General features: G+C 37.6%; 4 protein-coding genes across 6 annotated transcripts in view; 2 read left to right on the top strand and 2 right to left on the bottom strand.

Annotated features, from left to right (window-relative positions):
- The window catches only part of abca2 (ATP-binding cassette, sub-family A (ABC1), member 2), an 83,498-nt gene extending 71,855 nt beyond the window's left edge, over nucleotides 1–11,643 (top strand). For 2 of the 3 annotated variants that reach the window (XM_051664768.1, XM_051664766.1), the window contains exons 42-49: nucleotides 3,555–3,696; nucleotides 3,965–4,099; nucleotides 4,199–4,302; nucleotides 4,389–4,481; nucleotides 4,602–4,704; nucleotides 4,987–5,124; nucleotides 5,367–5,576; nucleotides 9,350–11,643. In XM_051664768.1, coding sequence (XP_051520728.1) covers nucleotides 3,555–3,696; nucleotides 3,965–4,099; nucleotides 4,199–4,302; nucleotides 4,389–4,481; nucleotides 4,602–4,704; nucleotides 4,987–5,124; nucleotides 5,367–5,576; nucleotides 9,350–9,385 — 961 coding nt within the window. In that variant the 3' untranslated portion in view covers nucleotides 9,386–11,643. Of the gene's footprint in view, nucleotides 1–3,554; nucleotides 3,697–3,964; nucleotides 4,100–4,198; nucleotides 4,303–4,388; nucleotides 4,482–4,601; nucleotides 4,705–4,986; nucleotides 5,125–5,366; nucleotides 5,577–9,349 lie in introns of those variants that run through there. The other variant, XM_051664772.1, reaches the window with a different exon arrangement.
- A 2,944-nt stretch (nucleotides 11,644–14,587) lies between these two features.
- Nucleotides 14,588–16,785, bottom strand: LOC127419420 (protein PAXX-like). The gene is made up of 6 exons (XM_051660792.1): nucleotides 15,938–16,785; nucleotides 15,516–15,688; nucleotides 15,371–15,421; nucleotides 15,183–15,274; nucleotides 15,036–15,078; nucleotides 14,588–14,734 (listed from the first exon to the last, which is right to left on the bottom strand). The coding sequence occupies exons 1-5, from the start codon at nucleotides 15,988–15,990 to the stop codon at nucleotides 15,046–15,048; spliced, it is 402 nt and encodes a 133-aa protein (XP_051516752.1). The 5' UTR covers nucleotides 15,991–16,785; the 3' UTR covers nucleotides 14,588–14,734; nucleotides 15,036–15,045.
- A 158-nt stretch (nucleotides 16,786–16,943) lies between these two features.
- Nucleotides 16,944–25,728, top strand: dph7 (diphthamide biosynthesis 7). The gene is made up of 9 exons (XM_051660768.1): nucleotides 16,944–17,343; nucleotides 20,227–20,360; nucleotides 20,932–21,019; nucleotides 21,154–21,248; nucleotides 21,336–21,493; nucleotides 24,280–24,352; nucleotides 24,514–24,579; nucleotides 24,676–24,848; nucleotides 24,984–25,728. Exons 1-9 carry the CDS (start codon nucleotides 17,203–17,205, stop codon nucleotides 25,403–25,405), a joined length of 1,350 nt encoding a protein of 449 aa, XP_051516728.1. The 5' UTR covers nucleotides 16,944–17,202; the 3' UTR covers nucleotides 25,406–25,728.
- LOC127419427 (39S ribosomal protein L41, mitochondrial) lies at nucleotides 25,707–27,633 on the bottom strand. The gene is made up of 2 exons (XM_051660806.1): nucleotides 27,562–27,633; nucleotides 25,707–26,399 (listed from the first exon to the last, which is right to left on the bottom strand). Exon 2 carries the CDS (start codon nucleotides 26,373–26,375, stop codon nucleotides 25,968–25,970), a length of 408 nt encoding a protein of 135 aa, XP_051516766.1. The 5' UTR covers nucleotides 26,376–26,399; nucleotides 27,562–27,633; the 3' UTR covers nucleotides 25,707–25,967.
- Nucleotides 27,634–27,662: the final 29 nt, after the last annotated feature.

Below are 27,662 nucleotides of genomic sequence, written 5' to 3'. Positions count from 1 at the left end.
TCATGAATGTGCACCCTGCACCATATGTAGAATAAAGCAGCTTGGTCTCTAAGACTGATATGACTAGAGACTTCATCTCATATGAGTTAACATCAATTTAAAAATTATTAATACATTAAAACATTAAAAAAGATTTCTGTTTGTTTAAAAGTTTAGCAATTAGCAAAAAAAATAAAATAAATAAAAATAACTGAAGGTACTTTTAACATACAGTATTAGCTTTGTTCCAACCCTAGTGAGCTACTGTCTACCCTCCAAGGGGATGTTCACAAAGGATGCATTTTTGCGTTCAATCAGCTACACAGAGCACAAAGGAACAGAACATAATGCAGGGGTCTCGAGACATGTTTTTAAAAGTTTAATTTCTTGTCACTGTTCATGGCAAAAGACACTGAAAAACAGAAAGACATTTGTCTAGCTTATGTTTACATGAAAAACAATTCCAAAACATGCAAAATGTGTCTTATGTGAACAGCCCCTAAGGCAGCATTCAAACTGAAGTGGAACCTGATTTAAAATGCTCTTCTTGAGCAGCAACTCTGTTAATGGATACTCGAGCTTGCCACAGAAATATGAAATATCTTTAGGGCTTGACACGATTATAAGCATAATAAGTACATACCAAAATAAAATAAATTTTGAATTAGATCAGTACTGATATTTTTATAATCTATATCTCCTTTGACCCATTTCCTTTTGAACATTTTCTGTGCAGTGCAGTTTTGGATTGCCTTATCAATAAATAATGCATGCAATGCTGTCTATTGATGTTGGTGAAAATTAGGTCTTATAAACCAGCATCATTTTGCTCCCTACTCTTTGAAACAGCCTCTATGTCTGGCCTATGATGCCTAAATTTTGTCTAGCTGCCACCCACTAAGCAGCTCACAAGGTTTTAGAAGAGCAATTGCCTGATTGTTTTTGTTTTTATTTTGAAAATGGTTAATATGAAGAATCTTTACTTATCCCAATAATACACATCTCTGTGTTGAAGAGTTACATTTCCATGTTTGCATAAAGGTGAAGTGTGTAATTTCTAACATTCCCCTCATCCCACATTGGTTGAACAAACAAATAGTTCTGCCCTAAACTCACAGCATTTTTTGAACCAGTATTTCTTTGTCGGGCTGGATGGGATGTTCCAACAAATAGACTAATATTTTGATTTTGCGACAGTGTTCATTCTTTTCTCGGAAATCACAAATTACATGGAACTGATTAACTATAGTTGTCTCTGCATGTTAGAGGGATAGTTTACACAAAAATGAAAATTCTCTCATCATTTACTCACCCTCATAACATCCCAAATGTGTATGACTTTCTTTCTTCTGCAGAACCCATATGAAGATTTTTAGAAGAATATTTAAGCTCTATAGGTCCATACAATGCAAGTTAATGGTGACCAGATATTTCAAGCTCCAAAAATCACATGAAGGCAGAATAAAAGTAATTTCATACAATTCCAGTGGTTAAATATACAGTGCATTCAGAAAGTATTCAGACCCCTTAATTTTTTATCACATTTTGTTATGTTGCAGCCTTAAATTCAATTAATTAAATTATAAATTTTTTGACTTCAATCTACACTCCATACTTCATAATGACAAAGCAAAACCCATATTTTTGATAACTTTGCAAATTTATTAAAAAGAAAAAACTTAAATATCACATTGACATAAAGATTCAGACCCTTAAATCAGTACTTAGTTGAAGCACATTTGGCAGAGATTACAGCCTCAAGTCTTTTTGGGTATGATGCGACAAGCTTTACACACCTGGATTTGGGGACTTTCTACCATTCTTCTCTGAAGATCCTCTCAAGCTCTGTCAGGTTGGATGGGGACCACTGGTGGACGGCCATTTTCAGGTCTCTCCAGAGATGTTCGATTGGGTTCAAGTCCGGGCTCTGGCTGGGCCACTCAAGGACATTCACAGAGTTGTCCCTAAGCCACTCTTGCATTGTCTTGGCTGTGTGCTTGGGGTCATTGTCCTGTCAGAAGGTGAATCCTCGGCCCAGCCTGAGGTCCTGAGTGCTCTGGACCAGGTTTTCATTAAGGATATCTCTGTATTTTGCTATGTTCAGCTTTCCTTCAACCCTGACCAGTCCCCCAGTCCCTGCCACTGAAAAACACCCCCACAGCATGATGCTAACACCATCACGCTTCACCGTTGGGATGGTATTGCTCAGGTGATGAGCGGTGCCTGGTTTCCTTAAGACATGGCGCTTGGAATTGAGGCTAAACAGTTCAGTCTTCATTTCATCAGATCAGAGAATCTTGTTACTCACAGTCTGAGTGTCCTTTAAGTGCTTTTTTTTTTTGCAAATTCCAAGTGGGCTTTCATGTGTCTTGCACTGAGGAGAGGCTTCCGTCTGGCCACTCTGCCATAAAGCCCAGATCGGTGGAGTCTTTCAATGATGGTTGTCCTTCTGCAAGTTTCTCCCATCTACACACATGATCTCTGGAGCTCAACCAGAGTGACCATCGGGTTCTTGGTCACCTCTCTTACCAAGTCCCTTCTCCCCCGATTGCTCAGTTTGGCCGGGCGGCCATCTCTAGAAAGAGTCCTGGTTGTTCCAAACTTTTTCCATTTAAGAATTATGGAGGCCACTGAGCTCTTGGGAACCTTAAATGCAGCCGAAATTTTTTTGTAGCCTTCCCCAGATTTGTGCCTCAACACAGTCCTGTCACTGAGCTCTGCAAGGCAGTTCCTTTGACCTCATGGCTTGGTTTTTGCTCTGATATGCATTTTCAGCTGTGAGACCTTATATAGACAGGTGTGTGCCTTTCCAAATCATGTCCAATCAATTGAATTTGCCACAGGTGGACTCCAATCAAAGTGTAGAAACATCTTAAATATGATCCAGAGAAATAGGATGTAAATTTCAAGTGTCATAGCAAAGGGTCTGAATACATATGTCAATGTGATATTTCAGTTTTTCCTTTTTAATACATTTGCAAAGGTTTCAAAAATCTGTTTTTTGCTTTGTCATTATGGGGTATGGATTGTAGATTGATGTGGAAAAAAATAAAATAATTTAAAGCATTTTAGCATAAGGCTGCAACAAAATGTGAAGAAAATTAAGGCGTCTGAATGCACTGTATGTCTTTTGAACCGATGCAATCACTTTGGGTGAGAAACAGATAAATATTTAAGTCCTATTTTACTATAAATCTCCATTTTCTCTTTTGGTTCAGAAGACATAGATTTAACCACTGGAGGCGTATGAATTACTTGTATTCTGCCTTTATGTGATTTTTGGATCTTGAAATGTGTGGTCACCATTCACTTGCTTTGTATGGACCTACAGAGCTGAGATGCTCTTCTAAAAATCTTTGTTTGTGTTCAGCTGAAGAAAGAAAGTCACACACATCTAGGCTGACATGAGGGTGAGTAAATGATAAGAGAATTTGTATTTTTGGTTGAACTATACCTTTAACCTGGAGTAGGAGAAAGTATTTTAACATTGACTATAGCTTTAAATCATTTTGCATTTATAATGCAAATGTCAATTCTGAGCTTGCCATTGTTATGAGTCTCTCATTGTCCTGCAGTATCTTGCGAGAGCTTCTTCGTGTGCAGCAGAGCATCGGTTATTGTCCTCAGTTTGATGCTCTGTTTGATGACCTAACTGCTCGAGAACACCTGGAGCTATACACACGCCTCCGCGGCATACCCTGGAAAGATGAGGAACGGGTGAGCACACAGACATACACACTGTAAATGATTGCCATACACTTATTGCTGATAGTCAAGTGTTTAGCCATGAGTCAGATCTCCTGAAAGCTCTCTTGAAAGCAGTTTGAAAAACAGTGTAAGAGCACTTAGCAATCAATTATTGTTAATTGCTGTTGAAGTTAATTGTTCTTACTGTCAGTCATCAAATATTACATTTTTGATATTCCTTAGTGTTTTTCCTACCACATCTGTTTTGTTTATGCCCCTCTCTCTTTTTGTCCTGAAGGTGGTTCAGTGGGCTCTGGAGAAGTTGGAGTTGTCCAAGTATGCTGACAAACCTGCTGGCACCTACAGTGGTGGCAACAAACGTAAACTCTCCACGGCCATTGCTCTGATTGGATACCCCTCCCTTATTTTTCTGGTTAGATCTATCTATCACTGTCCCCTTAACATTTTCTAGTAATATTGTGTGGTCGCTGTAAGCAGGTTTCATCTTTTGTGCTCTTGTTTGTTGTTGCAGGATGAGCCTACGACAGGGATGGACCCGAAGGCTCGCCGTTTCTTATGGAACCTGATTCTTGACATCATCAAGACAGGACGCTCAGTGGTGTTGACATCACACAGGTGTGGCGACTATATCGTTATTATGTTTTTTTTTATAGCTCTGTAACCTACTATGCTCTCTAAACTACTGATGTGTTTGTTTCCAGTATGGAGGAGTGTGAAGCATTGTGCACTAGACTAGGTATCATGGTTAACGGCAGGTTCAAGTGCTTGGGAAGCATCCAGCATCTCAAAAACAGGTTTGAAAATTCTCAGTCACTGACCACTAAAATATGTCATAAGGGTTCAGCATTGCATAATTCATCACACTGGTGTATCTTTAATATTTCTGTCTCTCTCTCTCTCTATGCCTCTGACAGATTTGGGGATGGATACATGATCACGGTACGCACTAAGACCACTGCTAGTGTCAAGGAAGTGATCCGGTTTTTCAACAGGAATTTTCCAGAGGCCATACTTAAGGTAATGGTTTCACTGGCAATGGATATATTTCATATTTTCTGTGCTTCAGCTTTAACAAATGCCCATTGTTTTCAAGTATCTCTTGGTTGGCAGTTTGTATTGTATATAAGACTATGAATTTTTATGGAACTATTTTTAAAACTCAAAAAAGTTGAAAAATGTTAAAAAGCTCTCTCAAGGTGTTGTACAATGCTGAACAAACTAAGTACACCTGTGCAAATATTTTGAGTGTGCTTCGCTTGCCGTAAAAACTGTAAATATCTGCTTATTCCTTTACATAAGGAGCGGCATCACACGAAGATTCAGTTCCAACTGAATTCAGAGAACATCTCTCTGGCTCAGGTCTTTAGCAAAATGGAGCAGGTGGTGGAGGTGCTGAGCATCGAAGATTATTCTGTCAGCCAGACAACACTGGACAATGTGAGTATACATAAGCCTTTCAGTGCTCTCTCGACTTGCTGTTCTTTGAGTTATGATAATGATAAAAGAGTAATGTCAATAATGAAAGTCTTGAATGTATTTATTATGTTTTATTGTTTGTAATGTGGTTAATTTAGCCTGTCAAAATCAATTTTATGGATGCAAAACATTCATAATATAAGTGCTGCATGAAAGACTTAACATTAATTGTTCTTATTCCTTATTTTCTGTTCTTTGTTTAGGTTTTTGTTAACTTTGCAAAAAAGCAGAGTGATAACTTAGAACAGCAAGAGAGTTCCCCCTCTAGTGCCGGCCAATCGCCAATGCAGCGACTGCTCAGCATCCTCAGGCCTCGTCCAGCTAACACAGAGCTTAGTGCCCTCGTCAGTGAAGAACCAGAAGAGCTGCAGAGTGATGATGATGAAGGACTCATCAGCTTTGAGGAAGAGAGGGTAAGACTTTGATATTTTAACTGTAGATAACTTTATGAAATAAATCTGCTTGGCTGCATAAGACTTTACTCTTTATCAAATGGATTTATACAGAAGTTTGTAATCATATGGCCTTTTTCCTTTAAGACAGAGCCCAAACACAGCATTTTATGAATTCAGAATCGGACTCTAATATCAAAATAGGAAATCATGTTAACCCTTTAAGCTCGGATAGGCCTGCCGAGAAAAAAATAATTATCAAAATATTAATTGACTAAAACAAAATAGGTATAGTTTTGAAGCTTAGTTTCTGTACTTTACAATATTTGTAGGAATTATGACCAAAACTGAACAAGTGCTTTGAAATTTGCAGACGCATCAGAAGTGTTCCGTTTTGTTAGCTAATTAATAATTTTCCACTGCACAAATTATTGTAATCGGTTAAAACATCAAACTGATTAAATAGCCATGTGTCATATGTCGTTGGAAAGCTCTCAAATAGTAGAATACGACCAGCCTTTTAATTTGTTTTACTATACAGACAAAAATATAAGGAGTAATAGCTAAGTATATGTCTTAGACACATGTTAAATGTAAACAGTAATGCGTTTTTGCTTATAACTTCACAAAAAATAAAAAGAACATAAGATGTCACATACCATTATTTAAAGGATGCGATTATCTTTAAAACAAGCCCACACACAACGTAATCGGATGCATAGATCATTAGATAATCCACACGAAGCACAATGAGCATACAGCTCATAATGTGCTATCTGGCTAAAACAAGTTAGCTTTCCTGGATCAGATGACTTCATCGGAAATTATGTAGTATGTTGTCCAGCTTCATGGTACACTAAACCAATCATATTAGGATTCAGATCACTGCAACCAGAGGTGGAAGTCATCCAAATATGGGCAGAGAGGATCGTTCACTCTAATTACTTATGGCCACCAGGAGATGGCGCCAAATACAGTACACAGACTCAGTGGTGGCTCAAATGACAGAACGGAACTGAATGAGAGCTCGTTACTCATGCCTGCATATGCTTTGGAGAGAGAGCATACTTTTAGTCATTGTTGTATTTGCAAGTGTAATTAGTTCTTATGCACAATTATTATGTTTTATTTGTTTGGAGTCGTTTTTGGATACTAAGATAAATTATTTTTGTAATGCTATAACTTTTGATTACTTTATCGTATTAACACAAAATTTTACTCATGTACAGTACAGATGCCACTACTGGAAACAAAACAAAAGCAGTTTTTCGGAGCTACATTATTTACACCCTGAGATATACAGTTGTGCTCAAAAGTTTCCATACCCTTGGAGAATTGGTAATATATGTACCATTTTTAAAGAAAACATGAGTGAGCACGCAAAACACATTTCTTTTATTTCTTATGGGATTCATATTCAACTGTAGGTTATAACAGAATGGCACAATCATAAAACAAAACATGGCAACAAAGAAAAAAATGAAATGACCCCTGTTCAAAATTCTGCATACCCTTAGTTCTTAATACTGTGTATTGCCTGGCTACCACCCCTGGAGTTCACTAGTTCGAATCTCCAGGGCGTGCTGAGTGACTCCAGCCAGGTTTCCTAAGCAACCAAATTGGCCCGGGTTGCTAGGGAGGGTAGAGTTACATGGGGTAACCTCCTTGTGATCGCTATAATGTGGTTCGTTCTCGGTGGGGCGCGTGGTGAGTTGAGCGTGGTTGCCGTGGTGGATGGCATGAAGCCTCCACATGCGCTATGTCTCCGTGGCAACTCGCTCAACAAGCCGCATTATAAGATGACGATCTCAGATGCGGAGGCAACTGGGATTCGTCCTCTGCCACCCGGACTGAAGCGAATCACTACGCGAATCATTACGTGACCACTAGGACTTAAAAAGCACATTGGGAATTGGGCATTTCAAATTGGGAGAAAAAGGGGAAAAAAATAAATAAATACTGTGTATTGCCCCCTTTAGCATCAATGACAGTGTGCAGTCTTTTGTAATAGTTGTCTATGAGGCCCCAAATTCTTGCAGGTGGTATTGCTGCCCATTCGTTTTGTCAAAATGCCTCCAGGTCATGCAAAGTCTTTGGTCGTCTTGCATGAACCGCACGTTTGAGATATCCCCAGAGATATTAAGGTCAGGAGACTGTGATGGCCACTCTAGAACCTTCACCTTTTTCTGCTGTAACCACTGGAGGGTCAACTTGGCCTTGTGCTTAGGGTCATTGTCGTGCTTGAAAGTCCAAGGGCATCCCATGTGCAGCTTTCGTGCAGAAGAATGCAAATTGTCTGCCAGTATTTTCTGATAACATGCTGCATTCATCTTGCCATCAATTTTCACAAGATTCCCCATGCCTTTAGAGCTCACGCACCCCCAAAACATCAGTGAGCCACCACCATGCTTCACAGTGGGGATGGTATTCTTTTCACTATAGGCCTTGTTGACCCCTCTCCAAACATAGCGCTTATGGTTGTCACCATAAAGCTCTATTTTGGTCTCGTCACTCCAAATTACAGTGTGCCAGAAGCTGTGAGGCGTGTCAAGGTGTTGTCGGGCATATTGTAACCGGGCTTTTTTGTGGCATTGGCGCAGTAAAGGCTTCTTTCTGGCAACTCGACCATGCAGCTCATTTTTGTTCAAGTATCGTCATATTGTGCTCCTTGAAACAACCACACCGTCTTTTTTCCAGAGCAGCCTGTATTTCTCCTGAGGTTATCTGTGGGTTTTTCTTTGTATCCCGAACAATTCTTCTGGCAGTTGTGGCTGAAATCTTTCTTGGTCTATCTGACCTTGGCTTGGGATCAAGAGATCCACGAATTTTCCACTTCTTAATAAGTGATTGAACAGTACTGACTGGCATTTTCAAGGCTTTGGATATCTTTTTATATCCTTTTCCATCTTTATAAAGTTCCATTACCTTGTTACGCAGGTCTTTTGACAGTTCATTTCTGCTCCCCATGGCTCAGTATCTAGCCTGCTCAGTGCATCCACGTGAGAGCTAACAAACTCATTGACTATTTATATACAGACACTAATTGCAATTTAAAAAGCCACAGGTGTGGGAAATTAATCTTTAATTGCCATTTAAACCTGTGTGTGTCACCTTGTGTGTCTGTAACAAGGCCAAACATTCAAGGGTATGTAAACTTTTGATCAGGGCCATTTGGGTGATTTCTGTTAACATTATGATTTAAAAAGGAGCCAAACAACTATGTGATAATGAATGGCTTCATATGATCACTATCCTTAAATAAAAGACCAGTCATATTTTCAAAGTCAATGCCAAAATTTCACAATTTCTGCCAGGGTATGCAAACTTTTGAGCACAAATGTATAACGTCAAATCAGAAAAATAATAAGAAAAAAGTTACGTTTTGGCTCAAGTATTTTTGTGATTTTTCAGCAGTTTCTTTGGCTGATAGTCTCAGAATTTATAATAGTCTATATAATTAAAACCTTTGAAAAGTTTTCTTTAAAATGATACCAAACACTTGACCCTCCTTTTTTTTTTTTTTTTTTTTTTTGTTATAAGCCTTTAATTTTGGGTATGCCACTGAAACTGGAAATTTTTAAAAACATCCTCAGAGCTTAAAGGGTTAAAGAAGTGTGTTAAACAGTAATGTTAAATTCATAAGTAACCTATGGAAGCCAAAAAAGTAAAGGTAAAAACTATTTAAAAAAAAATTTAAATGTTCAATCGTGGTTAAAAAAAATTACTTGACTCTGGATTATAGAAAATACTAGAATATATGTTCATAATCATTCTTTTTCCTCCCTTAATAACAGGTGCAGTTGTCCTTTAATACAGACACTCTATGCTGAAATGGCTATTTAGCTCACTGACAAAGAGATGTTCAGTTCAGACCTGTGTCGGTTTAGTGAAAGACGTTTGTACATGTTTTTTTTTTTTTCTCTTGGAGAGGATTCATCTGTCTAGGCCTGTGAGTGGGCTGCTCTTTTCCATTTGCACTTTAATGGCGGAGTGAGAGCACAGCTCTTCTGGGAACTCTAAACAGAGACATGGACACAGTCAGCGCCTGATCAGGCCAGAGAGAGTGGCTTTCTGTGGTACAAAAATGATAGATTGTCCACAGGATTCACTTCTTGCATTGTGGAAATTATGGTTTATAGAACTGTGTACTTTTTACGAATCAAGCCTGCTGGATGAGAATGAAAGAGAATGTATTTCTTATATACAAACCAATGGTTATAGCGTGTTTATTTTGGTATTGCTTTTAAACTGAATATGGTTGTATGATCAGTAAGCTGATCAAATGTTGAAGTTACTTTAATTGTATTGCTGATGTCTCAACATAATCATCCCTCATGATGTAAGACCCGTTAGGGTTCAGCCTTTGTAACGTGGAATTTTTATGACTGTTTCTGCTCATATTCAGTTGAAACACATTTGTAACTGTACATTTTCTCTTTACTTGGACCTAGTTTGCTTATTTGTACCTGCATTGAGAGCATGCTAAAAAGACAAGCCTGTTGTGTTGCGGGTTGAAGAAATTGTACTATGCTTAAATGTTTTGAACAGACTTATTGTTCCTTTGAATTGTTGAAGAATGCAAATGTATCTGTGCACCTTCATTTAAGTTTTTACATTGGACATTCTAAGGCCTTTAGATGAACTGGACCGAACCAGCCCTGCTATATAGAGATATTTATAATCTTGACCTGTAATTGAATGTACATGTCATAAGTGTTTTGTGCTGACTTTTGTGTCTCATGAAACAAGGGTGTCTCATTTATTAAATGAATGATTCTTGACATTAAGCGTGTCAACACTGTAATTGAAACCAGTGTCTGTCTTAGTAAATATAAATTGTGTTATTGCTAATGGTCAAAAACTGCATAATTCCAGATCCCATATCAGATGCATATAGAAACATTCATAAGTGTCGCTATCACTGTGAAGCCAAAGGTGAACTTTGTCAATGTTATTACAGATAAACAGAAATCAGCTGCTCTTTATTATTGTATTTATGAGAACCCTTGAAATATGTTTGTGTTTATTGCATTAAGTTTCAGAAAGTTGTCATTTCAATTTAGCCTGTTTGCCCTGTAACATAATACAAGTATATTATTTTGTTTGTTTTGTTTTTTGACCTGAGATCAAGTTTATTATATGATCAATTTAAAATGATGCTCCTGTTGACATTTGTCATTGGTGTACAACAGGATCATTGATGTTCTGAAGTTGTCATTCAGTGTAGCCTGTTTGCACTGTAATGTAATATGAGCTTAAATATTTTTGTTTTTACCTGAAATCAGTTCATTATATTGTTAATTTGTAATAATGCTCCTGCTGAATCTGAAACTCTGCTCATTTATGTCAGTGATCCTACTGCTCAGTGACAGTCTAACCATGCTTAATCTCTGAATCGTGCACCATGGTCAGCCCTTAGTACTATAATGGTGTCTTAATATTCTGACATTGCTGCATAATAGTGTAATGCCACTATTTTTGAGAGAAATTGTGAGGGAGATGGCTCATAGAAACATAAGGACTTCCTCAGTGCAATTTTGTCATGTAATATATGACCAAAGGGAAACAAAGAATAGTTTTTGAAACATGTCACCTAATTCTTTAAATATGATCAGCTATGTGAAAACTGACCTAACAAACTGTACACTTATTTACTTGATCGATTATAAAGCTGACTAGGCTGCTTCAGAATATATTTCCTGCTAAACAGAGAACCTCAACAGCCTTACTAAAGATCAGTGCAAGCTGCTTTTCACTTTGGAAATTTAACATGTGCAGTGATTTAAAAGACACCAGCAAAGGATTATGGTCCTGTATCGTAGACTATACCTTTGGATTGATCTTGTTTATGGATAAGAGGATGATTTAGTTTGATCTTTTTAGGAAATGCTTTGAAATGTAACTTCATGTGAATATGATTAAATATTTATGAACGCTATTTCATCCAGTAATACCTTTGTTCAGGTGTACCTTTTCAGCTTGTTTTCGATTACTTTTATTGCTTTCATTCTCTTGTGCTAACTGGGGTGAACTGATGTTTTTAATATTAAAGGGGAAGATGGATAATTCAATAAATTGTTAAACTGATTTTTTGACTTTATACATACAATGAATGCTTTGGTTGAAACAACTAGAAATGATTTCCAGTGAGCACTTATTTCAAAATATAACTTTATACCAAAAGTTATAACATAAGTTATAATATATCATTATATAAAACCAAACCTTAAAATAGAATGCTTAAATAGATGCTTGATGACTTAAAAACAGTTCATAGTGTGATTGTGATGTACACTACTGGTCAAAAGTTTTGAAACACTTACTCATTCTTTATTATAATTTGTTTTCTTCACATTTTAGAATAATAGTAAAGTCATCAAAACTATGGAACAACATAAATGGAAATATGGGAATTATGTTGTGACTAAAAATCCTAAATAAATAAAAACTATGTTATATTTTAGCATCTTCAAAGTAGTCACCCTTTGCCTAGAATTTGCAGACATGTACTCTTGACATTTTCTCAACCAACTTCTTGAGGTATCACCCTGGGATGCTTTTTAAACAGTAGTTGAAGGAGTTCCCATCTATGTTGGGCACTTATTGGCTGCTTTTCTTTATTATTTGGTCCAAGTCATCAATTTCAAAAACTTTTTTTTTTTTTTTATTATTAAATTTTAGTTTTGTAATGAAATAAATTAATATTGTGGCACAATTATATTTTTGTCTACAAAACTAATTTAAAACATTTAAGCATACGCCTTCAGAGCAAATGATTTTTAAGATCATGAGAAACATTTCGGTCAAGTGTTTCAAAACTTTTGACCGGTAGTGTATATTAAAAAAATTTACAAGCAGAAATAGTGTTGGGTTTGTTAAAAAGTAAAAATTCATGTATAAAAAATTCATAGGTCACACTTGCAGGTTTCTTTCTGTAATACACAGAGAAAAATGATCAGACACAAATCCATTTTATTGGAGTTACTTCGCCAGGTTATATCAGCTCTCCTTTACTGTTCAAGGCAGCGTTTCCCAAAAGCATTGTAAGCCCAAGTAGATCATAAAAACCATTGGTGCCATTGGTCTCTAAGATCAACTTAAGCTTGTGATGCTTTTGGGAAACGTATCCCAGGTCATTTTTGACCCATTTGACTTTTCTTTTCAAAATTAAAAATGGTTTCCTTCATAAGGCTTGGTGACTTTTCCTCCACTTGCCATCTGAACACACACACACACACGCACAAACTGAACTTGATTTGATAAATCTAAGTGGTTGCAAAAAAAAAAAAAAAAAAGTGCGACTCATATTGTTCTGGGACAAATTTAACCCACCATAGGAAATTAATGGGTGAGAATATTATTATTTTTTTTTTTTTTTTGGTATCAAAATAAAATAAATCAACCACAGTGCGGAACACACCCACACAGAAATAATGGGGTGAGACTCTAGAACATCCACACACACACAGAAATGACAACAATGCAGAGCACTTTTTTTTAACTGTGACAAATAAAAATCAATCAGCTACATTGCAGCATGTGCACATTATTTCTGTTCATGTATGGGAGCTGTTCAGCTGCGACATCAATTTGTAAGCGAACCCAGAAGTCTAATTCGCCATGGGTTCCCTCTGGATTTTCCTATGGGTTTTTAAAATGGGGTTTTTGAAATAAGGAATGTGGTATACATGATTTTACGATACATGGTCGTTTTGTTCTACAACATAAATTACACACTTTCATACCTCAAAGGTGATTTTTGATGCCGCCGTGCGTGTTTTTTTTTTTTTTAAGTATGTAATTCAATATGGCTTCACAATTCACTCTGAGATATGAAAGTGTGTAATTTATGTTGTAGAACAAAACATCCACGTATCAAGTAATGTTTACCACAGATCTTATTTTCCTCAGAAGTTCAAAAACCCCATTATAAAAACCCGTAGGAAAATCCCGAGGGAACCCATGTCGATTTCTCTTCCGGGTTTTTGTACTACAAGCTGAACAGCTCTATTTGAGTTGAATTAAAGTTTGCCATTGCAAAGTCTTCTGTTTGTACACAAATTGTTTTATCACTGTTCATTACTTTTCATCTCTGTTTATTGCTGTTTGTTTTATTGACATTTTTATCCATTTACTCTATTGAGTTATTACATTTTTTGGTTGATGTCTACAATAATTAATTGGTCAAAAAACTGCTTTATGTCTTCTCTTCATAATACCTCAGGTTTGACTGTAGGCATAATATATCATTTTTGCAAGAGCTTAAAGACACTTCAGAAGAAGTGGTTTAAAAGAAGAAGAAAAAAAGCTAAACTTTGACAAATAATAGTATTTGATAATGTCAGTATATATATATATATAAAAATAGTATATATAAAATATACAGTAGGTTGTATTGTGCTGTATTGACATTCAGGCTGTCAGTTGAGAGTTGCCAGTGTGTTGTTAAGAGAGAATATAATTTATGACAGTCCAGTGTGAGGTTAATAAAGTGCAGTGCTGATGAATATTGATCATGAGAGATCAAGGAGTTCAAAAGTCTGATTGCTTGGGGAAAGAAGCTATCATGGAGTCAGCTGGTCCTGATAATGCGATACCACCTGCCTGATGGTAGCAGTGAGAGCAGACCATGGCTCGGGTGGCTGGAGTCTCTGATGATCCTCCGAGCTTTTTTCACACACCGCCTGGTATATATGTCCTGGAGGGAGGGAAGCTCACCCCCGATGATGTGTCTGGCAGTTTGCACCACCCTTTGCATGGCTTTGCGGTTGAGGGCGGTGCTGTTGCCGAACCAGGCAGTGATGCAGCCAGTCAAGATGCTCTCTACAGTGCTGGTGTAGAACTGTGTGAGGATGTGGTGGTTCATTCCAAACTTCCTCAGCCGTCTCAGGAAGAAGAGGCGCTGGTGAGCCTTCTTCACAACGACTTCAGTGTGGATGGACCATGTGAGTTCCTCAGTGATGTGGACAGCCAGGAACTTGAAGCTGCTGACTCTCTTCACCGGTGCTCCATTGATGGTGTTGGGACTGTGTTCTCTGTCTTTTCTTCTGAAGTCCACCACAAGCTCCTTGGTCTTACTGACACTGAGGGAGAGGTTGGCTCCTGACACCAGCGTGTCAGAGTTTTCATCTTCTTTCTGTAGAAGTTCTTTCTTTCTTCATCATTGTCAGTGATCAGACCTACCACCATCGTATCATCATGTTATATATTGTTTTTCACCAAATGGCAGCAAATGCTCCAAAAGCCTGACACAATCTGATATTTTCATAATTTGTCAGATTAATGAAGTTTATGATTTTACAGAAGTGAAATTAATATAAAATGTGTTTATTTTACAAAAAAAATATGTATAATTTAATACTTTTAAGAAATCAAATTAAGTCTAAAAATCAAATTCCAGATGAAATGCAAAAGTTTAATGTCATGAATTCACTGAAATTAATTTCCTTTCTAAAAAAAATCTATTCAATATATGATTACCATATCTGGGTCAGATTTGACCTGGAACAGTAAAGGTGTTGGCCTGTAATGAACAGTAACCAAGGGTTAAATAATTTTTTTGTTTTGTTTACTTCATCATATTAGCTAGCTATTGTCAATGGAGGCAGTGATGTCAATGATGTTCACCTTTTTTGATCCTGGGTTGATGAGAGAAGCCCCAGGAAGATGTTTTCTTACTGCTACTGTTGGATCCTTATGCTGTATTCTAGGTTCAAATACTAAAACAGTAAGCTGTTTTAGTATTCATATACTTTTAATGTGCATAGAAATTAAAGTCAATTTGAATAAACCTAAACAGCAATGTCTTAATTTACCATTCGTTCTGTTCTGAGGGCTGTTGATGGGACTAAATGAAGATGTATCAGCTAGAATTATGACAAAACCAAACATCTAGAATGTTAGAGCTTTATTTATTTATTTAAATAACTAAGCATAATCACTAAATAAATCTCAGTTTACCTCCATTTTCTAGATGTGTCAGGCTGTCAGCCATCTTAAAAAGCAGGCATTTGACTTCTGTGTCAGTGAGTTTGGACAGAGATAGAGTCAGATCTGTGGTCTCACAACCTAAATGCAGTACAGCACTGTCCACCTGCAGTGTCACAAATGCTTGGCCAGTCCTACATGCAAATCTGTCCAGATACACAAGGGGATATTCTCACAGAGGACAGAGGCCAACCAATAAATAAATAAAAATTAATAATAATTATTATTATTATTATTAATTTTTTAAGAGCCTTCCTTAATGTCTTAAAGGTATACTCCTCTGTGGATTTTAATGAGAACTTCTTAAGCTTTAAATGAATAATGGGTTCTCTCGTTATAAAATAAGGTAAGCAATAACATCTATCATTTAGATGGGCTCCATCTAAAATTCTTACAAACTGAGACAGGACCTCTTCTGAGAGATGTGTTTTCCAAACATCACCACCATTGGTAAATCTAAAGGAAACAGGACACCGTGACTTGACAAAATACTCTTAAGTTAAAGCTATGATGATAAAACAACATATGTCTTATCGACTCGGGCCGGTACGCCTCCTGATCTCTTTTGTGGGTAAAAAAAAAAAAAACATACTCGGATTGATAATTTTTATCTAGCAATGTGCAGAGGACAGATTTTGACACGGAGCAATTTTGTTCCATAGTATTTTACGGCTGTGTCTCGTTTGGAAGGATGCGTCCTCCGGAGGTCGCATTTGTCGGCCGCATACGTCATCGAGGCTGTCTCGTTTCAGAAAAGCGAGTAGGACACTTCGAATGCAGCCTTCGAATGCGACCTTCTTTCACGGGAATTCGGAGGATGCATGAGGTGTATCCTTCGTGGGCACTCACAACCCACAATTCTTTGCTTCAACGGAAATGTCTAAAAAAAAAAAAAAATGACGCCAATTTGCCCGTAAATATGATGTTCAAACGCAAATAATGTTAATTCCCAAGTTGAAGTACCTCAGTAGATGGGTGCAGAGTACATAATATCTATAATTATATTAATATATAATTAAAATAAAGTATTTGACTAAAACTACACCTGTAAAATCTATTTCTTTTCTCTTTACATCATTACAACTCCTCAAATTTACCTCATACATTCCCTTCTAAAGTGACTTTGTTCCTTCTCACTCAAAACGCTCGCGCTTGTTAAAGAGTGGCGTGCTGTCATAGCAACCATGTTACGTTCCGTTTCCGTTCCGTTTCCGTTCGTCTTACGAAGGCCGTCTCGTTTAAACGAGACTTGTTTAAAGGAGGACACTCGGTATACTGCAGCCTTCAAAGGACGCGACCTCCGGAGGACGCATCCTTCCAAACGAAACACAGCCAATTTATGACCAGCTTATGACCAGACGTCATCCACCCGGAAGCTGTTATGCCACTCACTTCCTGTTTATAGCTCCTTATCTATAATCTTCTTATAGTTTACCTCGTAAACTTACACGAAAATGTGTTTGACCCGCAAACTTTGTCCACCTTTATTCAGAATTATTTGATTGTATTAAATTATCTGCTCCATTTATATTTATATTAAGAGTTTTTAAGGAGCGCTGACATATTTTCTACTGACTACACGTGTACAGTGAGATCAGTCATTTCATGGTCAGTTAGTCCGATTATTTCTGCGCCTTCATATTATTCCGAGCCAATCAAAATGGGGTGGCACTCTCGAACTCGAACCCTGCAAGTGTTTGACACCGAGTTAAGCGCGGATACCGTGGAGTGGTGCCCTATACCACAGTATTCTCATGTTCTGGCATGTGGGACTTACCAACTTCAAAAAAGCGATGATAAGGTAATACACAAATTGTCGGTTTATTTTATTAGATAGTGTTGACCATTAAATAAATATTCCTGGTTCAGTACAAGTTAAACTTAGTCGATAGCAACTGTGGCATTATGTTGATTACCACAAACATTAATTGCGATGGGTCCCTCCTTTTCTATAAAAAAGCAAATATCTGAGGCTCTTACAATGGAAGTGAATGGGCCAATCATTAAACGCTAAAATACTAGAAATTCTCAAAAGTATAGCTTCAAGATGTAAACAGTATGAGTGTGTTCGAATTGAGGGGGGGCTCCGAGTTAAGGGACCCCCGATAAAGCCCAAAAATTTTAGTTCATCCAAACTAGAATGCTAGAAACATAAAACTAGAGACTAATCAGAGATTACATCTGCTCTGTATTACCACTCAATCTTGACCCGCTGCAGTTTGCTTACCGCAACAACCGCTCCACTGATGATGCCATTGCATCTACACTACACACTGCTCTCTCCCACCTGGAAAAAAAGAACACTTATGTGAGAATGCTGTTTGTAGACTACAGCTCAGCATTCAACACCATAGTGCCCTCCAAGCTAGATGAGAAACTCCGGGATCTGGGCTTAAACAGCTCGCTGTGCAGCTGGATCCTGGACTTCCTGTCAAGCAGACGCCAGGTGGTTAGAATAGGCAGCAACATCTCCTCATCACTGACCCTCAACACTGGAGCCCCACAGGGCTGTGTTCTCAGCCCACTACTGTATTCCCTGTACACACATGACTGTGTGGCAACACATAACTCCAATGCCATCATTAAGTTTGCTGATGACACGACGGTGGTGGGTCTGATCACTGACAATGATGAAACAGCCTACAGAGAGGAGGTGCACACTCTGACACACTGGTGTCAGGAGCACAACCTCTCCCTCAACGTCAGTAAGACAAAGGAGCTTGTGGTGGACTTCAGGAGAAAAGAGAACACAGTCCAATCACCATCAATGGAGCACCAGTGGAGAGAGTCAGCAGCTTCAAGTTCCTGGGTGTCCACATCACTGAGGAACTCACATGGTCCGTCCACACTGAAGTCGTTGTGAAGAAGGCTCATCAGCGCCTTTTCTTCCTGAGACGGCTGAGGAAGTTTGGAATGAACCGCCACATCCTCACACGGTTCTACACCTGCACTGTGGAGAGCATCCTGACTGGCTGTATCTCCGCCTGGTACGGCAATAGCACTGCCCACAACCGCAAAGCACTGCAAAGGGTGGTGCGAACTGCCAGACACATCATCGGAGGTGAGCTTCCCTCCCTCCAGGAAATATATACAAGGCGGTGTGTGAAAAAAGCTCGGAGGATCATCAGAGACTCCAGCCACCCGAGCCATGGGCTGTTCTCACTGCTACCATCAGGTAGGCGGTATCGCAGCATCAGGACCCGCACCAGCCGACTCCATGATAGCTTCTTCCCCCAAGCAATCAGACTTCTGAACTCTTGATCTCCCACGATCAAAATACATCAGCCCTGCACTTTATTACTCTTTTATCTCACACCGGACTGTCATAAATTATATTACTGTCATTATATTATGTCTCTCTTAACAACTGACTATCAACCGACAGCCTGAATGTCAATACAGTACAATACTGTACATTCTATATATATACTTTTTTCATATATATTTTAATTTTTATTGAATAATGTGTATCTATATAGTATCTATATAGTAAAAAACAAAAAAAAAACAAAAACAGCATATTGTATACTGTACAGTGTATGTTATTATTTGTATATTGTTGAGTGTAATTGTGTATAACAGATGTTTAAATTGTGTTGTGTTAATTTGATGTTTTAAGTTGTGTAATTATGTATAACAGATGTTTAAATTGTGTTGTGTTAATTTGATGTTTTAAGTTGAGTGTAATTATGTATAACAGATGTTTAAATTGTGTTGTGTTAATTTGATGTTTTAAGTCGAGTTTAATTATGTATAACAGATGTTTAAATTGCGTTGTGTTAATTTGATGTTATTGTAAATTGGTATATGTCTCATCACTGTCACGACTGCTATGTTGATCGGAACTGCACCCAAGAATTTCACACACCATTGCACTTGTGTATATGGCTGTGTGACAATAAAGTGATTTGATTTGATTTGATTTGATTTGATTTGATATTTTTTCCCCCAAAATGATTGTGGTGACATAACATGACCATGTCCATTATCTGTCCCAGTTTTAATAAATAATCCAAATTAGATTTTTTTTACATCTGAAAATAATAATAATAAAAGAAAAAAAGCAGAGTGCACCACGGGCTGTTTTTTGATGGAACTTAAAGGCAGGGACTGAGTAACAATCATGCTTGTGACTGACGTAATTATTCAGTTCAAACAGTGTAGACAGTCCCTGCTTTCCGGGCTTCCAGTATTTTTTGCATCCCTGAACTCATTTTAAGGGTAGGGGACCGGGGACACCCCAAGAGCTCTGACTCAATTCGAACACTGGTTAACATGATTTTAGTGTGATAAAATCTAGCTGTGTAAAGATATATCCAATTTTACAACTTTGTTGCCCTTACGACATAATGCTGTAAACCCTAAAATCCTAAAACGACAGTAAAAATGAAGATTTAAACAACATTACAGCTCCAATAATACACAAGTTGTAACTGAAGAATTAAGTGATTTCATAAAATTATAAGCTCCACAATTCTGTTTAAACCCTCAAAAAATTGGCCCCATTCACTTCCATTGTAAGAGCTTTTTTTGTGTGTGTGTGTGTGCTTTTTTTTTTAATAGTTAATGTTTAATGTTTTTAACATTAACATTTTTTTGTGGTAATCAACGCTATGCAACAAATGACGTTGATTAAGTCAAATCCACAAATATATATTGAAACTGCCTTTTCTGTTGACTGTAGACAGCAGAAGACTCTACTGCCCCGAGCAGAATTGGTCGACTGTATCTGTTCCACTGTAATTCGCAACAATCAATCAGTCCTCCGCTCACTGAGACTCAACGAATAGACACTCCTGCTATACTCGATCTAAAGTGGTAAGTGGATTTACATTCAGTTGTCTCTATATATTATTTCTGCCCACTAAAATGTACTCTTCATCTTCATTACACACCCTGTATGTGTATCAAACTGTATGTACTGAACATTGTATTGTGTTTTCTACATTTTGTATATGGGTCAGTGATGCTCATGTTTTTGTCCGGATAGATTAAGTCATTGAAAATACATCAAAAATGCAATTCACAAAAATAATTACTTGAAAACACCTGTACTAAGATGAACATGTTTTTAATAAAAATGATTTTTTATATATTATTAATATTTGAAAACTTTGTTCACCAAATCAAATTCCAACATGCAGGTAGCCATTCTGTTGTCAAACATTAAACAGAGAAGACCTTTTTAGACCCTCATGACTGTGAGAAGTTTTTTAAAAATATTGATATATGGTTTGAGTGTAATATTATATCATGAGTACTTGATATCACATGTTTTCCGTTCATTGGAGCAACCCACCAATTCTAGTTAATTGTGATTGTGATTTGTTAGAACCAGAGTTGAGGTTTTATTTAAGAAAGCATTTTAAGCTGTACTTCAATTCTGCAGGTGTCACATACCGATATCAGAGTGGCCACTCTTGGGTATGGCCACTGCAGATGGAAAAATCCAGCTGTACAAATTTACCGAAGCTCAGGTGACAAATCATATTCAGGTTGCATTAGGAGATTCACATTAAACAGTATAGACATTACACTGTATTAGAATGTCTTTATTGCTGTATTTATATAATTAAGTATCCTTTGCCTGTCTGGACTGTCCCTCCAGTAGCAGGGCACCTGTGGTTTGGAAAGTGAGTTGAGCACAGAGTTGGGTCCTGACAGGCTGGCATTGTCTTTAGACTGGTCTACAGGGAGAGGTGAGAGGTAAGATGCTCACATGATTGATTGCTGGTTTGCATTGGATTGCTTTATTACTTTTCAGTATATAAAGTTTACTGTTCTCTTTTGTAGCACTGATGTGCGTGTGGTGTCCAGTGACTCAACTGGTTCTCTCACAGTTCTGTCTCTTGGGGAAACTAGTTTAACTACTGTGTGCCAGTGGAAAGCTCACGACTTCGAGGCCTGGATCTCAGCATTTAGTTACTGGGATACTCAGATTATTTATTCAGGTAAGGAGTGAAAATAAATTTCTGAGCACAAAATGAACTATTTATCTATATATACAGTACTGTGCAATTTAGGCACTTTTGAAACATGTTGCATAGTGAGGATGTCTTAAAAAAAATAATGCCGTAAAAAGTTTTCATTTATCAATTAACGTTATACAAAGTCCAGTAAACATAAAAAAGCTAAATCAATATTCGGTGTGACCACCTTTGCCTTTAAAACAGCCCCAATTATCCTAGTACACCTGGACACAGTTTTTCTTGGTTTTTGGCAGATAGGATGTACCAAGCTTCTTGGAGAATTCACCACAGTTTTTCTATCGATTTAGGCTGTCTCAGTTGCTTCTGTTTCTTCATGTACTCCCAGACTGACTCAATGTTCAGTGGGGGGCTCTGTGGGGGCAATGCCATCTCTTGCAGAGAGCCCTGTTCTTCTATTCTAATCTTTTCTATTTGCAAAAGTAATGTTTGGGAGTCTAAAATGTATTTTTCCTATTGACACACTAAAGTTGAAGATATAAATAACCATCTTAAGACAAATGTTTTTGTGAAACATCTTATGTGCCTAAAACTTTTGCACAGTACTGTAAATACACTCACCGACCACTTTATTAGGAACACCTGTACACCTATTTATTCATGCGATTATCTAATCAGCCAATCGTGTGGCAGCAGTAGGGCTGCAACTAACGATTATTTTGATAATCGACTAATCTAACGATTATTAGAGCGATTATTCTGCAATTATTGCAACGATTAATCATTAGCTCTTAACCGATTATTCAGCTTGTGCCCCGACTTAAAAGGTTGTATTAAATGTGCTTGCTAACATTACAGAGGACAAAGTCATCTTTTTAAAATACCTCTAAATGACATTCACTGAATTAAAGAAAAAAAAAAATGTTTTTATTAAGTTTCATTCAGTAACAAAATCACTGCAAAAAATCCTAAAGTGTTTTTGTCTCGTTTTCATTTTAAAATTGTCTAAAAATCCTTAAAACAAGATACATTTACTTGAGAAGCAACATTTAAGATATTTAGATTTGCTTTAAGAGAATATATCTTAAATATAAGTGTATTTTGTATATAAGTGTATTTTTTCACTTGGTTATACTTCTGCGAGTGCAGTAAAGACAAAACATACTGTATATTCAAGATCTATTCTCTAAAATCATGTCTAAATATCTTAAATGCTGCTTCTCAGGTGGTACATCTTTTTTTTTAAAGGATTTTTAGATATTTTAAAAAGTTTTTGATTTTTAGTATTATATTCAACATTCTCAGATAACAATTTTTTATTCTGCAGTATAGCTGCTTAAGTAAATGTACGTTATTTTAAATTAGTTTTATATATTATTTTTGGAAAACAAGCCAAAACAAAAACAAATCAAAAATGTATTTTGTTGCAGTGTAAAATGGGGCGAAGACTACCCTCTCTCACCTTTCTGTTCACTTCAATCCATCTTTAACTCGCAAAAAAACAAACTCTCTCTTATTAATAAAGCTGAGTATTGCCAATTTTCATCACGATAAGAAATGCAGAGTGACACATATATTATGATTCAGTAAGTCACGAGTCATCACGTTATAATCTAGCTGCATTAAGCGTGCGCGCTCAAGGAACGCACATCCCCGTGACAGAGTGTGCATCAGCCGGGTGCAGTTTCAATCTCTCCCCCTTAGATCAGGATATTCGCGCAACTCATAGAAGCGGCGCTGACCGCACAGAGAAATTACAGTTTCGGAGTTTGTAGTTATTTACATGACCTGCTTCCTTGTTATTTGAACTTTAATAATGCTATAACACATTAAATATAACTGCATTAAAGATGTCTGTGTTTCCTTTAAAGACGCTCGACGTGCAAGTTTTGCTTCAGGCAGAGCGGCAGCTCCAGCTCCACTTATTCCACAACGAGAGTGCTTCTGTATTTACTTATTCTGTATTATTCCCTCATACTTTGCAATCGACATCATCTGAAGCTGTTTGGAAAGTTTAGAGTGCATCTGGAATGTGAACTGCAGTGCTGCTCTCGTGTGTCATCATTAGAGTTTAATGTGATCTCATGTTACGTTAAATGAGATCAAACGACTATTCGAAAACAAAAAATTTTGTCGACAATTTTTTATTGTTGACGCCCTAGGCAGCAGTGCAATGCATAAAATCATGCAGATACGGGTCAGGAGCTTCAGGTAATGTTCACATCAACCACCAGAATGGGGGGAAAAATGTGATCTCAGAGATTTTGACCATGGCATGATTGTTGTTGCCAGATGGGCTGGTTTGAGTATTTCTGTAACTGCTGATCTCTTGGGATTTTCATGCACAACAGTCTCTAGAGTTTACTCCGAATGGTGCCAAAAACAAAAAAACATCCGGTGAGCGGCAGTTCTGCGGACAGAAACACCTTGTTTATGAGAGAGGTCAAGGGAGAATGGCCAGGCTGGTTTGAGCTGACAGAAAGACTACAGCAGCTCAGATAACCACTCTGTACAATTGTAGTGAGCAGAATAGCATCTCAGAATGCACAACAAGTCAAAACTTGAGGCGGTTGGGCTACAACAGCAGAAGACCACATCGGGCACTTTATTAGGACCATAGTGTTCCTAATAAAGTGCTCAGTGAATGTACATAATGTATGTTTAGATTTCAAAGACTTTTTTAGACACCAGATTGTTAATGTAGTGTTAGTTCATGCATCTTCATACTTTTTTTCCCTTTTGTTTATGTATTTATTTGACTATATTATTTATGTATCATAATTTGTACTGTTGCTGTCTGGCTGTCTTAGGTGGTGATGATTGCAAACTAAAGGGCTGGGATCTAAGAATGGGTCCCTCTTTTCCTACCTTCACCAGCAAGAGGTAAAATATGCATATTTTACCTTACTGTACATGAGCTCATCCTCATCCACCATTATTTATTTTGCATTTATTATGTTACCATTTCAATTATGCTCTGTGTGCCTGTTTACTGGTGTTTATGCGTGGTAACTGTAAATAAAGACTGCTTTCCTATCGTACAGACACACTATGGGAGTATGCAGCATACACAGTAACCCCCACCGGGAGCACATACTAGCCACTGGAAGGTGAGTGGCTTCTGCTAAAGTGATCATCCAAAACATAATCTATGCATTTATGTACAAATGCATATGTTTTCATGTTGCTGTCTGTTTCCATCATAGTTATGATGAGAATGTATTGTTCTGGGATGGAAGGAACATGAAGCAGCCCTTGAGTGAGACTGCAGTCGGTGGGGGCGTGTGGAGACTAAAGTGGCACCCCAGTCAAGAGCATCTGCTGCTAGCAGCATGTATGCACAATGATTTCCATATTCTTCACTGCCAGCAAGCTATTGGTAAGGAACACTCTTACTATAATGAAACAAAACTCATGTCCCTTGTGTATTGATTCCTTCTCATTTGAAATTTAGATGATAGATCTTAATTGATCTTGTAAGTTAATTGTGCTTTTTGTTTTTCTCCCTCTGTAGATGGACAAGATGCACCATGCCCTGTCTTGGCCTCGTATATTCTACACAACTCTTTGGCATATGGAGCAGACTGGTCCAGAGTCCCCCTCAACAACTCCACTCCCCACTCTCCTCAGGAGCCACCTCAAATCAGCTTTGGGTTTACAGAGTCTGGAGGTCACCTCAGGATCCAGTACGAGTCCCCCACTGCTAGCTTTGACACCTCTCTGGAGGACGACTCGGGCCAGTACATTCCTGACCACTTTGCTTCAGCAGAGAAAAGTTTTGTTCCAGACCCCCTTCCCAGCCCTGCTAAAGACTCCCAGTCTCTGTCCTGCCTGCTGGCTACCTGCTCCTTTTATGACCACATGCTGCATGTGTGGAGATGGGACTGGAGCCCAGAGGAAAGACCGACAGAGCCAGAGTCTGCGTCCTCTTCCTGAACTCCCTTCCTGTTCATGCTGTAAATGCTGCTATGTAAGCTTATGGGTTGAGATTATTTGGAATGACACATTTCTGAGGGGACATTTAAAACAGTGTCATCTGGTTACATCTGAAGTATTGCTTTTTTTTAAATATATGCAATTTTGGGATATCTTTATTTCAGACAAACAGTCTCATTTTCTGCCTATTTGTAGCAGTAATATATAAAGGACATCTTTCAATGGTGTTATTATTTAGTTTTACACCAATAACTAGACCTTTTATAACAAATGTGATTTGTACAAATAAACCATAGCCATATTAATAAACACATATCCATTTATTTTTGTAAAATAGTTTTTCTCTAAGGAGTTTCACTTGAAATTGATGTGGTTTTGACATGGTCTGGACATATCAGAAGACCCAGGCAAACTGAAAATTTAAAGAATGTCAGTTTTAAGTGCATTTCTGAAAAACTGACTTGACTTTTATAGTAAATATTTATCTAGATGAAGATCCATATTCACACAAGTGTGTTTTAAGTCTATTTCAAATCTCTGAAACACACAAAAAAAAGTCTACTTAACGAACAAAGTTCTTGGGGTGCAACTTGAACAACTTTCCCTCTTGCGTTTTCTCTAACCCGTATTTTTCAAGTTTGTCCTTGTTGAACACACCCTCCTCGATGTCTCTCTCAATCTGTGGAGCCACCACCTGAGTGAAGAGCTCCTCTGGAGTCATGGGCTGCTCTGTTCCTTCTGGGGTCTTGTATGATACATAGGGTTTCAGGTTAAATCCTTCCAAATTAGGCACCACAAACTCTGGTATCATGGCCCGTACAGGTATGAATTTTCTGCTAGAGGTGAGCACTCCAGTGGGTCTGGCTCCTCTGCTCTTGTAGAATGTCCTAGGGCCACGCTTACTCGTGAACTCTGCCATTCTGTCAGCTCCTCTCACGAGCCCCCGCATCAGTGCTGACAGCACCCCCATTTATGATTTTTCTGCAGCAACAACCTATAAAAGAAAAAATGTGCGTTGTAAATAAATATAATGCACAGATAAACTCATATAATAGTGACACTGTAATTATTGTTCCCATTACAAAAATGTACCATGGTAATCAAAATACCAGTTACTGCAATAATGGTTTCTAAAATAAAACTGTGATAAAGGGCCATTCACACCAAATGAGTTTGTGTCTATACATACTTTTTCAATTGTTCTATGTTAACATGCGCTAGTCAGACGTCTATGACAAGTTTGCCATGTCTTGCTTTTTTGCTTCAATGTCAGAAGTTACAGCTGATATGTATATTTTTTTTCGATGTTAAAATACTTTCTTAAATCCCATCATAATATATATATAGACACAACTAGAAGTAAGCCATTAGTATGTTGATTCCCCCCCAAAAAAAGTGTAAACACTGGCTCTTTAGCGCTTTCCAACATTGCTCTGTTTGTTTGAGCTGCCCGACCAGCCAACAAATGGTGTGACGTAAATTTAGGGTGGGACTATCTGTTTATTTGATCAAGGTATGAAATCTGATTGAAAAACAAAAAACATTTATTCTTTCAGCTCCGTTTGGTGACGCTAATGTCACAGAAATTACACATTTCCACTTCGAAAAGAACATCAGCTTTTAAATACTTCTAGAGACATCTGTGTTTTGGTCTATTCGTTGAGGCGAACGGCCCCTAACAACATTGCCAACAATATATATTTTTTTGTTTTAAAATGACAAAGATTCTTAACTGTTTGAAGGACATATATTATATTTATTATTATTTTAAAGTATTACCATTAACTGTTTTAACCATGGTATTTACAACTGGTGAACCTGAAGCTCCATGTGCACGTGCACATACATATGTAGCTAGGTAGTTAGCATGACCACCGGCAATACTAATAAAATGTAATACCATGTACATCAGTACACAAACGAAATGAAAAATAATAAACAATCTATAGTAATTTACTTTTTTCTTTTTTCAAAAGGAGGTCGTCAGACAAACTGCATTCCAGTTAAACATCATGCTAGCTCAAGTCAGCATAATGAATGAACACGTTATGTAGTCAAATCAGTTCACTGCATTAATTTTTGGGACATCGTACACCAAAAATGTAAACGTGAATTAACTGCCATAGAGAAACCAATAAATAGATGCACACACTAACCTTGTACAGTGTGCCTTCAAGAAGACCCTTCTGTTCCTACGTTACGCGTCTTAAAGAAATCGAGTGTGATTGGTCAGATCAGCCTAGAGACAACCAATAGG

Source organism: Myxocyprinus asiaticus, chromosome 3 (genome assembly GCF_019703515.2).
Source record: "Myxocyprinus asiaticus isolate MX2 ecotype Aquarium Trade chromosome 3, UBuf_Myxa_2, whole genome shotgun sequence".
Classification (NCBI taxonomy): Eukaryota; Metazoa; Chordata; class Actinopteri; order Cypriniformes; family Catostomidae; genus Myxocyprinus; species Myxocyprinus asiaticus.
This window is presented reverse-complemented; position numbering and strand designations above follow the sequence as displayed.

Coding starts and splice junctions, on each gene's coding strand:
- LOC127419420 (XM_051660792.1), bottom strand. CDS start 15,990: ATGGTGGTGATGTTTGGAAAACACATCTCTCAGAAGAGGTCCTGTCTC. Junction 15,689..15,937: donor AAGAGGTCCTGTCTCAGTTT/GTAAGAATTTTA, acceptor GTATCTGGACAG/ATTTGCATGTAGGACTGGCC. Junction 15,079..15,182: donor TCAACCCAGGATCAAAAAAG/GTGAACATCATT, acceptor TGTTCATTACAG/GCCAACACCTTTACTGTTCC.
- dph7 (XM_051660768.1), top strand. CDS start 17,203: ATGGGGTGGCACTCTCGAACTCGAACCCTGCAAGTGTTTGACACCGAG. Junction 21,494..24,279: donor TACTCAGATTATTTATTCAG/GTAAGGAGTGAA, acceptor TGGCTGTCTTAG/GTGGTGATGATTGCAAACTA. Junction 24,353..24,513: donor CCTACCTTCACCAGCAAGAG/GTAAAATATGCA, acceptor CCTATCGTACAG/ACACACTATGGGAGTATGCA.
- LOC127419427 (XM_051660806.1), bottom strand. CDS start 26,375: ATGGGGGTGCTGTCAGCACTGATGCGGGGGCTCGTGAGAGGAGCTGAC.